We start from the raw sequence: 17,778 nt of genomic DNA, 5'->3' as shown, positions 1-17,778 counted from the left end.
ATGAGATAAAGAATTGCGTGTGCCTATGAATGAACGGGCCGTCAAATGAACAGGGAAGGTAGGACAGACATTTTTCAAAAGCCGTCCCTACCTAAGCGTGCATTTGTGTGTGTGTGTGTGTGTGTGTGTGTGTGTGTTCATTCTCACACAGTAGCGAACAAGTTGACAGAAAGTAAAAGAATCAGAAAGACGCACACAAATGACTCTTTATTGAGTCTTAAAATAGTGTCAATTTTTTCTCATCGAATTATAAGTATGTATATACAGTTGTAATTATAGTGACAGGATGACTTTCATCGACAGCGATGTGATATTTGGATTTGGTTGATTTAAGTGTGCACTAAAGGTCCATCTTCCAAATGCATGTCCAATGCATTTACAGAGGCTATTCACACATATGCACACACAACACACACACACGCACACAAGAAGCCACAATTTCAAACAGCTCTCTTCCCGACGCCATAATCTGAAGGTGACAATTCAAAAACTTTTCTGGTGTAACTGCTTTGCAGAAGCTTCGGAATCTACTCTCTCTTGGATTTGACTGTGGAATTTCTGGCCCACACTAGGTGATTACAAAGGCATCTGCAGGACATCCACACTGAAACCAGGACCAGAAAGCACAAAAGCGCGAGGACAGCGATCACATCTAGACAGTGATAGGCATACCACGGCAATTTGTAGGACTCCGTGCGCAGATGTGATGCGCCTCGATGCCTCATGACGTACTCTACCCAGAAGACCGCAGTGTCAATGGGTTTCATCGGTTTGTCGCGATGTAGTTGTGAAAGTTTGACCATGTTCTCCTTGTAAGGCTTTTGGGGATCCAGAATATTCCTTAAGGAAGCACTGAAAGATTCCACATCGAGCGCCACCACATCTACCATTTCAGCGCCCCCGCGGGCCTTCATCCGCACCATGTTGTCATGCTGGTCGAAGATGAGCGGAATCCCCAAAACGGGGACGCCGTGGTAGATTGCCTCGTAGATGCTGTTGGTGCCACCGTGCGTTACAAAGACTTTGGTCTTGGGGTGACCCAGTATGTCATTCTGAGGCAACCAGTCCACCAGTCGAGTGTTGTTCCCAAGCGTGGCGGGTCTCTTCCCGATATGTCTCCAAAGGACCTTCTGAGGGAGCCTGGCAAACGCAGAGGCGATGATCTGGGATATCTCGGGGCCGAGGTCACCCAGCATACTCCCCAAAGTCATGACCACCACTCCGTGTTCTCCAGAACTTTGCACAAAGTCCTCCAAATCCGCCGGCAGAGGCTTGGAGGGCTTCCCCTGAAAGCCTCCGATGTAGACCACATTGGGCATGGTGGGACGGGGCAACTCGAAAGTAAAATCTACCCTCACCAGCCAGATGTCAGCTCCCTGCATGAGAGACATGGCGCTGACGCCGCTTCCAAAATAGCGATCGCACACGGCCTGGTAAGGCGGGTTGGACACAAAATGGTACATGTAGAGCAAAACGCCGTGGTAGATGACGTTGTTAAGCCTTTGAAAGAAGTCCATTTTGTCCGTGTAATGGGAGAACAATTGAGGGACGTAGGACAGAGGAGAGGGGGCAATAGCAAAGTGTGCCTCTCCGTTGAAAAGCCAGCGCACATTGTAGACCGTGGGGAGGTTTAGATAGTGGGCCAGCAGCACCCCACCTGGAAAGGCCGGGTCTGTCAAACAAACATCATATCTACTTTCTTCCAGTTCCCTGATGAGAGTTTGATTTTCCAAGATGTTGACCACCATGTTGGCCACAACAACTTGGTTCTCCCCAATAAGGCTGAAAAGGTTCCTGTAAAACTCCACAAAAGCCCACAGCGAGCCCCTGTGTCGCCGGATCTCAATGGACCTCTCCAAGTAGGAGTTCATGTAGTTTTGGCTTTCGATGTTCTGGATCTGGTCCAGCACAATGGTGATGGAGGTGTAGTGAGGTGACTTCTCAGAAACATACCAGCTAGTGGAGGTTCGCAGAACTGTGATTTCATGGCCTTGTGCGTGAAGCGCTTCCAGCAAAATTTTCATGTTGATCCAGTGGCTTCCGTCAAAAGGATAGACCAAAATTTTCCCGCCCCAACAAGTGACGGAACACAGCAGCAGCAGTGCCAGGCTTGCGTACGTTGTTGCCATTGCTAATATGGACACAAAAACATACACATTTAACCATAACAATACATGATTTCCTTGACAGTGAGGTGTACAGTATTGTCTTAGTCTATCTTTTAGTCCACTCTGTACCTTTCTTCACCACCTTTTACAAACCCACAAAAATATTCATAAATATTATGCACAGGCATAGCAGCTCTCAATAGTGCATCGCGGATATATACCATATTTTCCTCACTATAAGGCGCAGCGATTATAAGGCGCACCCTCAATTAATGACATTTTAAAACGTTTTCCATATATAAGGCGCACCCCATTATAAGGCGCAACAGTAGAAGCAGTCAAACTTTATTAGTAGATTACAAACCAGCTTTCTGACAACTCCATTCACTCCCAAAATGAATAAACAACTGTCTTATGTTTTATTTTATTACTATTTCCATGACAGTTTATCTTTTAACAGCAAGGTATAACATGTAGTGCAACATTTATATCAGGGAACTTTTCCTCCAGTGCATTCACAATATAGTAATACTCAAAGTAATAACAATAATAACTCAAATTATAACTAAACTCTCAATAGCATAATAACTCAATATGACCAACCTTGCTTAACTGTAAACACACAAAAGAAACAGGTAAAGCTTACTTTATGAGTTCATTCCCCAGCTACGAATCCCAATCACAATACTGATCTATATATAAGGCGCACCGGATTATAAGGCGCAGCTTTAAATCAGCTTTAAAAAAAAAAAAAGGCTTTTGGGTGTGCCTTATAGTGCGGAAAATACGGTAGTTGGTCACACAGAGAAAGGTGCCAGTGAATCTGTGAAGTCATGACAGTGGAAGTTTCAAACTCTGATTCAATCTTACAAATCAAGGCTGCCGGCCCAACAAATGCGTCGAGGTTCTCCTCCTCACTAGGACCAACGAAGACTTTGATTATCTTAAACTTTGCTCAATGAATGTTACAAACGGTGAGTTAATGAGCAATCTCAAAAGCTCTGAGGCGTATCCGTACCCACACCAGAATAAAGTTGGTTGCATTTTTGTTGGAAAGGACTGGACAGTCTTATTTACTTTCAAGCAGATGTCTGATCCAGAAGAGGTGTAGCCAGAACTTTTTCACTGGGATGGCCGGAGTGTCACAGCATTTCACTCAGGGCCGGACATAAACATATGCAGACCATTGGCAAGCTCGTAACCCCGTTGGCAAATCAGCAGTTATTGTTTATCATTGCTGGCACACTCAACTTTTCATGAAATTTAATGTGCACATATCCATAAACTTCCTCAACACGCTCATGATACAAACGGGTTCAAGCCAAAGTAAAAAGCAACATTTTGCTGGCCTCATTTTTAGTATAGAATGGCTTTTTAGTATGCATTTATTTGTTTCGTCTTCTATCTCGTACATTTTGCTAATAGCCGCTAAGAATGATCAATTGTCACCAATGGCCCATGTTTTGCAACCTGTTATCTAAGGCCCATTCATTCAAAGCATGTGGAAAAATCACGACACAAAAATCTCTTTTTTCTTCACAGTTCAGAATGTTGCTTTTTCCTGCTTGTATCCTGAATGCGTCGGACAAAATTTGTGTTTCAGTGCATTACTTAAATGATGGGTTCATTCAACTGTGGATTAAAACATGAACAACTACACAGACATATTTGCCTCCATTGTGGGTGAAATAATTTGTTTGACGTCAACTGTGTGAATAAAAAATGCTAAAGACTGATTATTTTAGAGAATGCATTTAGGCCCAGTTTATTTTATGTTGTACATGAATTATTGCGGAGATTACATGAATATTCATTCAAAATAAAAATGACAGAAGTTAGAGGTAATTGTCAATTGTCACGTCTTTCTAATGCAGACCAAATCCCAAAGGATGTCAAATCAAAGCATACTGATGAAAGAAATAGTGCCTGACTCCTCAAAATAAAACAAATCCAAGGTCATGCGAGTGAAGCCACTTCTCACCTCAGGTCTTGGAGACTCCCCGGTCCGCCGTCGTTGTCATGTAGCGTGTTTTGCTGAGCTCATGCTCTAAGTGGAAGAAGTCAATGTGTAACTGCTTCTATGTCCTGCCTGTTCGTGCAAACCCCTCCAGAAAGCAACACTTCAGATTTCATACATGAATTCCTCCCCAAGAAAACAACATCTGGAAACCATCGGCTCAAAATGTCATCTGGATACAATAAGGAGCAGATTGTAATTCAATTATTGCACTCAACTCTTTGGAGTTATTGCATGAAAATCCTCAACTCTCATGGTTAATATTTGTATGCTATAGTTTCAGATAAGGATGGAGAACCAAAGGGCAACCTATAGTGCAGCAAATGATACCGTATGGATCCATGTTGAGCAATGCCACTTACGAATAGGTATGGCCAACCTCATGTTTTGCTATTCATATTGGTGGTTTATCAACATTTGTGGGGAGATTATAAAACCAAAACAAATCACACTCTCTTCCAATATTACCAACGCAATTCCGTAGATGTCAATTATATCCAGATTTTTGCAGGCCGCCACCTAATTTTTGTCATACAGTACATCTGGTTACTAAGTGTGCGGTCCACTGTGGGTTCCCCAGTAGCAGTGATGCTATATTGTGGCCCCTTTAATTTGATTCATAGATTATTTTAAAAACAACCAGAGCTGCTTGCAAAGTGCTGCACAAAGAATAAATGTCATACCATAACAAAGACGATTTATTACACCACTTCATCACATTTTACTTAAAAACTTCAAATCCATCAGGTTAAACGATTTAATAAGGCATGCTTAACTGCTCCAGACAGCAGTGTGAGCTACTTTTCAGAAGCTTTTGAATTTCCTCCCTGTTTGATTCATTTTTTAGAAAAAAAAACATGTCCGCTATCTTTCAATTCTTTGATGAGTTTGGTTTTCTAAAATGCTGACCACCTGGTTTTCCCCAAGAAAGCTGTAATAGTTCTCATAAAACCGCAAAAGAGTGAAATGAGCTACTGTGTCACCCGACCTCAATGAACGTTTAATTCTTGTAGTTGTAGATCTTCAATGTTCTGGTTTAGCACAATGGTGATTTTTTGGGGGGGCTATTTGGCAGTGAGGCGGATCTTCACCTGATGTCTTGCCACGCACTCCAAGAGGGCACACTGACATGTCTTCTTTATCACATAATTCTTGTCTTGGGTTTTTGTTACGAGTGAAAATCAAAGTGTAACAGCTTCAGTGTCCTGCTTGGCTGTTCAAATCCCTCCCCTGCATTTCCTGTACAAATTCCTATCTACCAAAACAGCATCTGGAAATCATCGTCATGAATTGTCATCTGAACACCATAAAATGCCGGTCCTAAAAAGATAACACTGATGTCTTTGTAGTTGTTATATTAAAGTCAATTTATCATCATTTAACTTCTCTTGTTTTAGAGGTTGCAAGGGCGGATTTACAGTAATTCCCCAAATGTAGGACAAAAAATCTATAGCGAAACAGAATAAATGTCATCTTTGTAATTTTCTTCATATCTTATTGTATTTATATTTGTCAATTATGGTATCTAATTTAGTATAGTGTCTGGTGACAGCTTTGTGTCTTGCAGATGAGTGAGCGGGCAAGCTAAGTGAGAGAGGGGAGGCTGAAGTCTGTACAACAGGAGGAGAATTTCCTTGCACAAATGGGCGTTGGAGAGATTTTCACAGAGTATCGTTGAAATAAAGGTAAAGCGTACCTCCTTATTATCCTTTTTGGTTGGTTATGGGCTCTACTGACATGCGAGAGTCTTTAGCCAATTTTAGGTCTAACCTTGTGTAGCATCACGATCTCTAACCCATGCGGTTACAAGAATCAATTCATTTTAAAGTCTACAGTAATATTCTTATGTGTGAACAAGGATGGACTCGGTCGCTGGTTCAGTCTGCTCGCTTCTTTTTTTTTAAAACAATGCGATAGCAACCTCGGATGAGTATCTTGTTAGCTGCAACCAACAGAGCCAAATGTCTGCATCTAGCCTAGCTCTTCCCCATTACCATAATTACCATATCAAGCAAGATTACGTTCAATATAGAAATACGGATCTGTTCGTCATACCTCGGTTAATGTGGCCTGATGGATGCAATCTTGCTCAAATCTTGTTGATAAAAAACACAAAAAAATCCTAATCTTTAAATTACCGTTTATAGAATGCACTTCTACTTTGGCATCTTATATTTGGGGAATTACGATACTTTTTCTATTCTGCAACACGTATACTGCTTATAATTCCAGATAAGCAATTCCAAATTTTTCAGGTACTATTCAATTAATTCAAGTCAATTCTTCAGCTGGTCTTTTCAGTCAGGCTCTGCATGTAACCAGAGTATCTGAATGTATGTCTGACATTAAAGATGGTTTAAAAAAAAAAAAAAGGTTTGTTGACAGAAATAGAAGGCCTCAAAATCCAATACAGCTTGAGACCCCACTGAGAAGCAGAGCAGCTGTGGTCACGATTGCACAAAGCCATTCCAAATCTGTTTGCAAGTCAGTCATTACCATTGACGCATATTATCGTCACACTGCCGCCCACTGGTCAGCCATTGAAAGTGCAAAAACATTTAGAAACACTTCTCACTTTCTTAGTGACCTTTGCACTGACTGGCTCTGACCTGCCCTCCCTCTGCATGCTGACTGTGTGTGCGCGTGAGTGTGATGAACTCCAGCCCTGGCAAACGTTAAAGGACATCAGCAGTGCGCTGCTATCGTATGTCCATGTGTCATGAAAAGAGGGCTGCGCTAGGCGAGGGGTGGCAGGGGGGGGAGCGGGCTTGGCCGGCAAATAACTTGGGCGCGAGGGGTTTGATGTCTTTAAAAAGGCCATCACTTCTTGCGTCCTGAGTTGCGCGAGCTCAGCCGAGGGCCATGGAGCTTCCCCAGCTGGAACACACTGTGAGACGCGGCAGGTGCGACAGCAGCACAGGTGAGAATACACGTGAGCTGCGGAGAGCATCATCTTACTTGGACTTGTCTTGTAAGAATGGTGTTTGGTGACCTCATAAATCTTACCTTTGACACGTTGGCGATTACATTTCTTTTGAAATATCAGGTTATTTGGTAGTTGCATTTCTAATCAGGAATTGAAACATGAAAGGTCGCCTCACATCGTGTGACTGTCACGCCCCCTTCATGACGTCGTTCTAAAGCTGACCGGCCATGAAACAATAACAAAGAAAAAAGCACGACTGGTCAGGAAATTCAAAAGTACATGCAAGAAGAAAACCATCCAATCAAGTGCAGTCTTTATACAGCACAAATGCATCCAATGCACATGGTTCATTTCTATAAAATGAAGCTAACCTGTGCTTCCAACTATGACCTTTTCTTCAGGTGCATTTGTGGGAACTGCACCAACTTTCATTTGTAATTTCACAGTAAATCCACCCTTGTATTAGTGAAGGATCACCTAGCAGCTATTGTTGATATGCCAATAACCAGTGATGAAAACACACCAAAATATATAAAATTATCACAGTAATTCCCTTAAAGTAAGACACACCTCTATATAGAATGCACTCATAATTTCGGGGTCAAATTCAAGCATTTTTCTATGTTGCCGTGTATGGGGGGAAGAGTAAATTTCTATAAGTTATATATTTATATTAGGCTCTTGGTCTCTTTTTGGAACCTAAAGCATTTTACTATCGTCTCCCCTGCGCCCGAGATTTTTCATCAAGACCGGTTCAGACCTTTCTAACAATTAATAGCAGGACTGTTAATGGCAAACCCGTCTTACTCCATTTGTCAGGAATAACTTCCAAAAGAGAAATGGTCATTTATGATCGTGACAAGTGAGGCATATGAGAAGGCCTGCAATTCAGCTAAGTGCAAAGTGCAGTGATGATTTCACTTTATCAGTTGAGATATTTGTCTTACCTTGTTGTTGAAACCTCCTTTGCAAGGCTTAGGCAAATTCGAGACAGTCTCTTATTGATCTCTTGAGTGATCGTAGTAAGCTATTTTAAAAGAGAAAGAGGCAAGGAATATGAGCATTTGTCGTTAACATGACTTCCTCAATCTCGGTTCTTTGTTGTGTCACCTTGTATGTTAGAGTTTGGTCCACAATAAGAGAGCAGATATTCAAGTAAGATGACTGGGGTTAGGCTTTAAGTTACAGGTTAGGGTTTGGGTTAAAGGTGAGGGTTCAGGTTGGGGTTACAGGTTAACGTTAAGACCGAAGTATCCTTGTTGCATAGCCTTTGTTTTTATTATGAATCCATGCATGGTTTTCCGTGCAAATCATACTCAGCCAGCTCAACCCATCTGATTTGAATCAGGAGGCGGGGTCAACTTTGTACTGTTCTCCAATTGCAGTGCACCTTTAGACAACATTGAGTCTGTGGGGAATTTCGAAGTTTTGATGATTTTCTGTTTTCCGATCGTCCGACATAAGGGTTGGGAAGCAGCTGCTTGCCCACATCAGATGTGCAGGATAGGCGCATCTGCAGTCTGACATCACGCTCCGCATTTATCTCAGGCCATTAAAACCCAAAAGGGACATTGCCCCCACTTCCTCCATCGGTAGCTGTTTAGATCTGTATTCACCTTTTCACATACATTTCTAGGGGAAGCCCATTTTATGTTATCTGGAGAACCACTTGCTTATTCATCTTTTCTGCATTTTTTTTTGTGTGTGTCCACAATGCGATTTCTTTGGCAACATCTTGATGACAACATAACCAAAAAACATGGTGTGTTAGTCGCCTTTGAGATTGTTAGAGGTTTAGTCATTTTAAAGGGAAATAAAATTTAGATGAGCTCACTGACCACACATATACAAGTCTTGTGATTTGTTATAATGTGTATGGGTTGTGTGTGCAAGGTTTATTTTTTATTGCAAGGTTTTGCGTGTGTGTTTTTTTTTTTCCCAGACTTATGCTAATGCCCCAATTTGAGGCATGGCTCAAGTCTTTTTTTTTTTTCCTCCCCCCGACCCGATGTATTATATTTTCTCATCTAAAATGTTGGGATACTTCTTATTAAGTACTGACAGGCCATTCAATTTTGTCTCTCTCTGCTGGTCGCGGTTGTTTTATTTTTGTTGGGTGGTTCAAGCCTATTAACTGTAATTTTGTTGCTTTCTACTTGTGCATTTTCAATAAAAATGAAGATTTATTCATTCATTCTTTTGAGTGAACGTACATTTTTGTGGCATATTTGTTTGTTGGTCTTACATAGGATATTTTTGAATGACAAATATGAGTTCTGACTTTTTGAAGGTTGGGAAAGAATGCAGTCGAGCACAGAAAGCACCAGATAGTCTGCTTTTGTTTGCTGCCGTAGACAGACTGATGATTTTAATGCTGAATGTGTGTTGCGTCGTCTTCACTGGCGGGGGATCCAGACTATATTGGGGCCGTGCCAGCCAGTCTAGACTCAGCTGAGTCTCAGTAGGCCCGGTCACTGACGCGACGCGGCCCTTTCAACATTTTGCTCATGCGGCATAATCCATTCATAATCGAACAGTCCGGTGGCCGTCGGGAAACCCCAGGCCGGGCCCACCTCGTTCGTATTTGTGCAACCCTACCGAGCATGTTGGATGCGCAAACGTGTGCAGGCTGCCTTATAAATGACAAACGCTTTTTCATTTTAATCACTGCGTCCTGAAGTTGAATCACGACTGGGTAAGAGACAAACGCGTGTCTTCTTTCATTGTTTCATCTGTGCGGCGTGTTTGGAATTGTGTCAAACATTGCTTCATTTTTATATAGGGAAAAGGAAAAAAAATAGGAATATTCAGTTTTTATTCTGCTTAGACATGAGTAAATATAAAAATACACAACCTTTTACATACATTGGCCAGAAATATTTTGACAAAAGCTATCATCTTTATCAAATGTAGCCTGTAGTTAGTCTTGAGTAATCTACTGAAGCCATCCCGCTCCACTCTGTCTTTCCGCGTGACTTTGTTGTTTTTTTTGTTTGTTTTTTTTGCGTTTGCTTCGTGAACGTCACCTGACATGCAATTGTTAACAAGGAAGTATTTTCCTGGTCAGCATGTGTATGTTTTTCAAGAATACCCAAGGATTTACCTTTTTAGCTTACATTGGCTTCTGCCCTTTATTTATAGGTCATTCATTCATTCTTTGAACTGGCATAGCAAATATTTTTGGCTAAATTTCATATTCTTGTGCAGCTTTTGTTTGATTTTATATACTGCTGATTGTTGATTGTCTTAATCTTTCAAAGTTGAATATGTATTTAAATGATAGAAATTGACTATACAGTAGAGAACTTATAAGAAGCTCATGCTCCCTTTTCTTACTTTTTTGTTTTACATATACTTTCTTGCATTTTTTTCTAAATGCACTAATTTGTGTGTATGCTTGTGGAACTTTTGTTCCTGTTGGGTTATTATTCAATATTCTGCCTGTGTTTGCAGCATCAGTGCCACAGCTGTGCAATTCTCCAACACTCATTGTCATGGTGGGCCTGCCGGCCAGAGGCAAGACTTACATCTCCAAGAAACTCACCCGCTACCTCAACTGGATTGGAGTGCCCACAAAAAGTTGGTTCCGGCCACCGCCACTCAACCGCATCCGTGCCGCTTTTGCTTATCGCTTCTCATCCCCGCCAGCGTTCAACGTGGGCCAGTATCGCCGACAGGCCGTCAAGACATACGAGAGTTTTGAGTTCTTCAAACCGGACAACGAGGAGGCCATGAGGATCCGCAAGTAAGGCCCAAAGCCGCTTGATAGTGCCATGAAAGAGGCGTCACTGTTGTGCCTGTCCGCAGGGCGTGTGCGGCCGCCGCCCTCAAAGACGTGGCCACCTACTTCGCAGGGGACCAGGGACATGTGGCGGTAAGTGGCAACAACACTCTCACACACGTTTTAATGAAAATCACAGATTTTTACATTCCCGCCTGAAACAGTGCCACACGTGAATGAAACATTTTCAAAGACATGATTTTTTTTTCTCACACACATAACTGAAACCCTCACACTACTTAAACAATCTCTCACACTTATACTACTAAAACACTGTCACCGAAAGTTAAACTGCTCTCTCACAAACATTCAACGTCCGTGTACCTTGTTTTCCTTCCTTTGTTTAATTTTTGTTTAAAAAAACTAATGATAATAATGGTCACAAATTATCTAATTTTGTGTTAATCTAAAATTACAATTGAAAATGATCCCCAGTCTGCTATTTAACTACATTAGCTTCGGGCCTGGGCCTTCACTGAACCCCCAGAAGTTACAAACTGAAATCTGATAGGTACCAGTTCTTTAAAAATGTACAAAGCTCTTGTTTTGTTTCAGTTTCCAAACCTGAGCCTGAATGCCTAGGGAAATTTACGCTATAGTACAACAACACACAGAAATTAAAATGTGATTGGACAGAAAATATTAAAAATAATACTAATATCACACAGCCACACGCAATTTAATGATGAGAAAAGAATGTTGGAAATAAATGTATACAAACAAATTTATACAAAGTCGGTGGGTTTGGTGATACTGTATTTACCAGTAGATGCTGCTAGGGGGCAGCAAGACATCAGTGTAGCACCTGTCGAAGAAGTAGCAGAAGAAAACAAACTACAGTCATATTTTACTTTCCTGTTTGGGTTAAACAAATACGTACTACGACTACTACTACTACCGAAACACGCAAGGTTACTATTAAACCGTCTCATATGCTCTCACACACTCTTTCACATCATTGAGGGACTCTGTGGCATAACAGATGTTTTTTTTTTTTTTTCACTGTGCCACACACAGACACACACGCGCTAAAAACATTGCTATTGCTACAACTCAAACGCTCTAAGACACGTTAATTAACATAACTATAATGCTTTGCAAAATACTACCCTATCATTTACAGGAAATTAGATGAGCACATATATCAGTAAATCCGAAGAGCTTTTCCTTATCATTCTGGTGTGTGAGTGGTCATCCTCAATTTTGGATTTTCATATCCATAAGGACACAGTACGCATAGAGACACACCAGTCTCCTTTTTCATATTCTCCTCAAATGCGTTGCACTACACTATTAAACCACCATGAAAGTGAAAAATACAAAGTACATGCTGTACTTTTAAGTACAATACAGATACTTGTGCAAAGCTAAGACTGATGCTTGAAGCAGTCTCTTGTGCTTAAACTAAATGGAGCTGCTACATTACATTTTACTCTTCTATATTGTTCAACAGCGTTTAGAAGTGTAATAAAGAATCATAATTGTTCATTTAATACGACTCATAGTGGTTTTTCCGTTGGTTTTCATTAGGGATGAATTGAGACCTCATTTGAGTACCTTTGCTTGAAAAAACGTTTGAGGGTAGGACTTCTGTCAGGCAACTTTAAAGTGTCAAAATTATATATTTTTCATCCTAATAGCAGATTATTCAATTGAATTTTTGATAGGACATCCATATACCATGATATTTGATAGCTGCATCTTTAGTTTTCTTATTGTTGTATGGAAAGCAAGTGTCAAGCTGAAAGCCTATGGTAAATATATCCGGCAGGTTTTTGATGCCACCAACACCACAAGGGAGAGAAGGGCCATCATCCTCAGCTTTGCCAAGGAGAGAGGCTACAAGGCAAGTGCTCTCTTACTCTGTTACGTCTCGCATGTACGTTGGTGCGTCCGTGTCCCCACACATTTTCTTGAACTCGTTTGTGCCCAGGTTTTCTTTGTGGAGTCAATCTGTGATGACCCAGAAATAATTGCGGAGAATGTCAAGGTGAGAACTTCTCAACACCTTTCCACTCTCCCCAAATGAGTTGTGATTTTGCCATTTGCCAGGTTTTTTTTTAATCCTTTAATCAACAAAGAAGCAAAATTGACCGAGCAACATTTTCACAGTATGCCTTTATCTCTTACCGTTATCAAGCTACAGCCTTTTCAAATAATGATTTAATGATACAAATACATAGAAAATATATCTGTTATCTAAAGGGTTAAATTAATCTATTCAGATCAGGGGATTTTTTTTTTCCCTTAAAATCTACTTTTGACCAAAAACGTTAGGTACCCCCTTGGTTCTACGCCATGCATTTTAACTCTACAATGTCACCGGATATCCAAACGTGTTTTAACTTTTTGCAAGCGGCACACACATCCTCCATTCATTTTCCAACCCGCACGTCCTTTGCAGCAAGTAAAATTTGGGAGTCCCGACTATGTGAACCGCAGCATGGAGGAAGCCATGGAAGACTTTCAGCAGCGCATCGAGTGTTACAAGTCCAGCTACATGTCCATCGACGACGAGAAAGACAGGTGCCCAATCGGCATAGGGAATACTGCCAACGCTTGGGCGAAATGCGTCTCTAAAGATTCTTCTGGTTGAACAGAAAGTTGTCCTACATCAAAATCTTCGAAGTGGGTAAACGATACCTGGTTAACCTGGTCCGGGACCATATCCAGAGCCGGATCGTCTATTACCTGATGAACATCCATGTTGCGCCGAGATCCATTTACCTCAGCCGCCATGGGGAGAGTCAACTCAATCTTCTTGGTCGCATCGGAGGAGATGCCTCTTTGTCACCCAGAGGACATGAAGTGAGTGAGTGAGTGAGTGAGTGAGTGAGTGAGTGAGTGAGTGAGTGAGTGAGTGAGTGAGTGAGTGAGTGAGTGAGTGAGTGAGTGAGTGAGGAAAGCACAAGAGGGGTGCAAAAAGAATTGAACCTGGATCAAAGCAGAATATTTTAACCCCCTTTTTGGGTCCAATAACTATTAAGAATGATTTTTAAGATCTGGTCCGACATATTTTGTCTGCCACAGCTCCTTGTTGTGAGACATAATTAATTATCAACAATTTCGAGTCGGCAAAGCTCTACAATGTCCAAATAAAGTCAAGAATGTTTGTAATTTTGGTACGTTACGATTAGTGGTGATACAAGTGGCATACAACGTTGTGCGAAGGAGTCACTAGAACACAATTTAGCAATAATAAATATGATATCGATGATATAATAATTTAAAAATTATTCATATATATATATATATATATATATATATATATATATATATATATAATGTGTGTGTGTGTGTGTGTGTGTGCATGTATGCATGCATTAAAAACAACTTTAAACGCCTTATAATTACATTTCTTGATACTTGCAGTAATGCAGTGAAAATCACCCATACTCCTATATTTGACATCAGCTGTCTTAATACTTTGACATTGGCCAATAGGATTGCATCCTGCAAGCTATCTACCTAGCTGTAAATTGTTAATATCATGATTTTCTTCTTTTTCACCCTAAAACATAGGCACAATCTAAAAGTTATGTCCAATAGAGGTAACATGCGTTACGGTCTCGCCTCCTTGTCAGCTGGATTTGACAAGATAATCACAGTGATGGTAAAAGATAATTAGTGGTTTCATAAGAGATAACTTTTGTTGGATCCCAAATGGTGCTCCCTTGACTAACTATGAAGCTGCACTGCTTGTTTGCAGTACGCTGCTGCTTTGAAGACATTCATCCAGAGTCAGAAGATTAATGAGCTGAAGGTGTGGACCAGCCACATGAAGAGAACCATCCAAACCGCGCACCCTCTGGGGGTCCAGTACGAGCAGTGGAAGGCTCTCAATGAGATTGACGCCGTGAGTTCCATTCTGATGACTTTATTCAAATGTGTGAAATGCAAGCCTTGTCATGCATGGCGACCTAAGTCTCAGGAGGATGTTTTTTTTTTTTTTTTTAATGAACAACAGGAAGGAAGATGTTTTTCTATTCCTTCTTCTTTTAGGGGGTGTGTGAGGAGTTAACCTATGAGGAAATTCAGGAGCATTTCCCAGAAGAGTTTGCGCTGAGGGACCAGGATAAGTTTCGCTACCGTTACCCAAAGGGTGAGGTAAGTCCTCACTGTGGCGCACGTCATCATTTGTTTTCACTAAACGCAGGTTACGCAGATTGTGTTTGCAAATGAAGGTATTTTCTGCATGTCCATTTGACTTGAAATCAGGAAAATGTGATCTGGTTCATTAAGTTGTGACCTTTGCAAACACTGTTGATGTTTTCAAACAGGCGCTTCATTTACGTAAAACTAAACACAAAACCACCCAAGATCAGGACAAAATGAGTAATCATGCAACAGTAGTGTTTTTTCCAACACAAGAAAAGGACTTGCTCTGCTCATCTAAGATTGCAGAATTGAGGTTTGTCATAACAATTCTGGAGTATCCGCAGGCACTAGAGGGGACACGTGACATTTGAACAAGCATTCAGCGGGGATCAGCAAATCAAATTTAATGCTTTTCAATATCATGACAGAACATTACAGTTTTAAAATAAGAGCAAATTAAATGGAACATGAAGCAACATAATGGCTAAATTGTGTGTTAGTGTAGCCTTGGAAAAATGTAAAATGCCTTTATTTTAGATTTTATATGGATGCACATTGCCATTAGTGACATAATTCTTCAGCAGGTGAGTGTCAGAGTTATCAATAAGAGAGTCTGGAGACAGAGAACTCAACTTGAGTAAAATGTATCCTTTGCGATGGGAAAATGGTGATTGGTCAAACAATTTGTTCTAAAGAGTGCCTCTCCACCTTTGCCTTTTGTTTCTCAAGCAGGGTGTGGTTTACAAACTTAAACAAAGCAAGTCACTCAATCCTTTCATAGGTTGAGGACCTATCAATCTATGAAGAAGTGATTCAATATAAAACAAGTTACAACAGCAGGTTCTTCAGAGGACCTCTGAGTTCAGTTATAGACGACATTGCCTTGAAAGCTTGTGTGACGCAAGGCTGTCTTGTGTGGCAGTCCTATGAAGACCTGGTCCATCGCCTGGAGCCGGTCATCATGGAGCTGGAGAGGCAGGAGAACGTTCTGGTCATCTGCCATCAAGCCGTCATGCGCTGCCTCTTGGCCTACTTCCTGGACAAGCCTGCAGGTGCGTATGTCCTCCGCTCATCTCGTGCCTTGCCCGCCTGGCCGTGGCCTTCCTTCATCACCGTCATCATCATCATCCTCGCCTCTTGTTCTCGATGAAGACGAGCTGCCCTATCTGAAATGCCCGCTACACACGGTGCTCAAACTCACGCCCATAGCCTACGGTAAGTACTGATTTTTGGAAGGCAGAATTGTCGACGTGTCCTGATGTTCCGGTTCTTCTCACTTTTAGGCTGCAAAGTGGAGAGCTTTTACCTCAATATCCAGGCAGTCAACACACACAGAGACAAACCCATGGTGAGAGCAAACATTTTTTATTTTCAAGTAGGTTTATCCATGACTTTGTAAGTCTTGCTTGAACTCAGCATTTACTTTGAGCAAGAATTCCTTGTCCTTGTTTCTACGTTTGCTGAAAATAGCTAGCTGGCGTTACTGCCTGTAAATCCCAATAGAATCAAATTTGGCACCTCTTGTCAAAAATTCCAAAGCCAAGTACTGCTCAGTTTCGACCGCTCGATGTCACTCGCAGTTGACGTTCACTCTAAAACTAAACATACTGTAAAACTGAGAGAATTACAAGTAGTGGAATTGAAATAACCAAACTACTTTGCTTTTGGAACAGTCATCACGAGCTTAATGCTAATGTATGATGAAATATGGTCAAAGTTGACAGACACTTTCAAAAAGGTACAGCTTTACAAGTTTCAGGAATAAATAGTTCAACATAAATTGTGGAGCAACATATGGTTACTTGCCAATAAAATGGGACCCTTTGGTGAAATCTTAAATGTTCATTCTTTGTCCTTTTTTGTTCATTGTACTAAGAGAAACAAGTTGCCGAAAACCCAAGGTTAAAATCTCCATTCTGTTTGTTTTTGTTTTTTCCAAGAATTTTTTTAACTCCATAACTTCGGGAACCTTAATTTTGAGAAAAAACGCCAAACATACTTTGGTCTTTCATGTCAGTGATTTTTTTTCTTTATGTAATTCTGTCTTCGCAAATCCCCCTTTTTGGTGTCCTTGCTGCAATGACATTGCGTATGTTGCTGTTACAGAACGTGGACATTAACAGAAACCCAGAAGAAGCACTGCAGACGGCTCCCGATCACAATTGAACAAGGTGCAACTAAAAGAGCTGAGACGGGACACGGCCAGCATGGTGGACCTCATCATGGAATCCACACAGCAACTTGTGGGCCCTTCGTCCGCGTTTCACGTTGCGAACGTCTCGAAACGCTTGATGTGGAAGGGCAGCGGTGGGAAGGTGGATTGCGCCGTTTTCTCCATGTCTTGAGAAGTCCACTCCATCTTCCAAAGTCCACTTGACACCAATTGCTATGAAGTTCCAGAAATACCTACAAGCATTCAGATCAGCCTGCATGAAGAAGGTCCACAGAAGCAAAAAACATACAAACTTGTCTCTCCCAACAAAATAATGTCAATCATAAATCTTTAAAGCTTGTAAAAAGCTTGAATGTATGATGGCACGCTTGAAAGAAGTTTACAGCAATGATGCCATTCCTGCCCGTGGACTGAATCCACTTTGGACCATTAAAAAAAAAAAAAAAAAAAAAAAAACATGGTCAAGTGCAGGAACCAACCGCCAATTTGTTGTTGTTGGTGGAGACCGACCTGAAAGATCTACCTGCATTTGTTGTAGAAAATAAACTGACTGTGAGAATGACAAATCAATTTGCTGACTCAAAATGCAGTTTCTCTCCTGTGAGTTAGCCATATCTTACCTCAGGCTGCTGCACATGGGCGGCAGCCACCCTTGAGCCAAACACATTTTGTACC

At 41.2% G+C, this 17,778-nt stretch overlaps 1 protein-coding gene and 1 pseudogene across 4 annotated transcripts; one reads left to right on the top strand and one right to left on the bottom strand.

Annotated features, from left to right (window-relative positions):
- Positions 1–188: 188 nt before the first annotated feature.
- Positions 189–4,204, bottom strand: LOC148427065 (UDP-glucuronosyltransferase 2B20 pseudogene; annotated as a pseudogene). The gene is made up of 2 exons (XR_015864248.1): positions 4,090–4,204; positions 189–2,131 (listed from the first exon to the last, which is right to left on the bottom strand). The product of XR_015864248.1 is annotated as a UDP-glucuronosyltransferase 2B20 pseudogene (transcript).
- Positions 4,205–5,703: 1,499 nt separating this feature from the next.
- On the top strand, positions 5,704–17,725 carry pfkfb1 (6-phosphofructo-2-kinase/fructose-2,6-biphosphatase 1). 3 transcript variants are annotated; one of them, XM_088403108.1, is made up of 14 exons: positions 5,704–5,810; positions 10,505–10,630; positions 10,700–10,796; positions 10,859–10,925; positions 12,604–12,678; positions 12,766–12,822; positions 13,237–13,358; positions 13,433–13,640; positions 14,542–14,688; positions 14,835–14,939; positions 15,853–15,982; positions 16,083–16,145; positions 16,214–16,278; positions 17,037–17,722. In XM_088403108.1, exons 2-14 carry the CDS (start codon positions 10,546–10,548, stop codon positions 17,094–17,096), a joined length of 1,281 nt encoding a protein of 426 aa, XP_088259234.1. In that variant the 5' UTR covers positions 5,704–5,810; positions 10,505–10,545; the 3' UTR covers positions 17,097–17,722. The 3 variants fall into 3 exon arrangements, with proteins under 3 accessions (XP_088259234.1, XP_088259219.1, XP_088259227.1); XM_088403093.1 differs by lacking the exon at positions 5,704–5,810 and adding an exon at positions 6,947–7,045 and having other exon boundaries at positions 17,037–17,725; XM_088403101.1 differs by lacking the exon at positions 5,704–5,810 and adding an exon at positions 9,640–9,746 and having other exon boundaries at positions 17,037–17,721.
- Positions 17,726–17,778: the final 53 nt, after the last annotated feature.

This window comes from Hippichthys cyanospilos, chromosome 2 (assembly GCF_059441005.1).
Source record: "Hippichthys cyanospilos isolate Australia breed blue-spotted pipefish chromosome 2, RoL_Hcya_1.0, whole genome shotgun sequence".
Taxonomy (NCBI): domain Eukaryota; kingdom Metazoa; phylum Chordata; class Actinopteri; order Syngnathiformes; family Syngnathidae; genus Hippichthys; species Hippichthys cyanospilos.
This window is presented reverse-complemented; position numbering and strand designations above follow the sequence as displayed.

Coding starts and splice junctions, on each gene's coding strand:
- pfkfb1 (XM_088403093.1), top strand. CDS start 6,988: ATGGAGCTTCCCCAGCTGGAACACACTGTGAGACGCGGCAGGTGCGAC. Junction 10,797..10,858: donor GAGGCCATGAGGATCCGCAA/GTAAGGCCCAAA, acceptor GCCTGTCCGCAG/GGCGTGTGCGGCCGCCGCCC. Junction 15,983..16,082: donor CTTCCTGGACAAGCCTGCAG/GTGCGTATGTCC, acceptor TTCTCGATGAAG/ACGAGCTGCCCTATCTGAAA.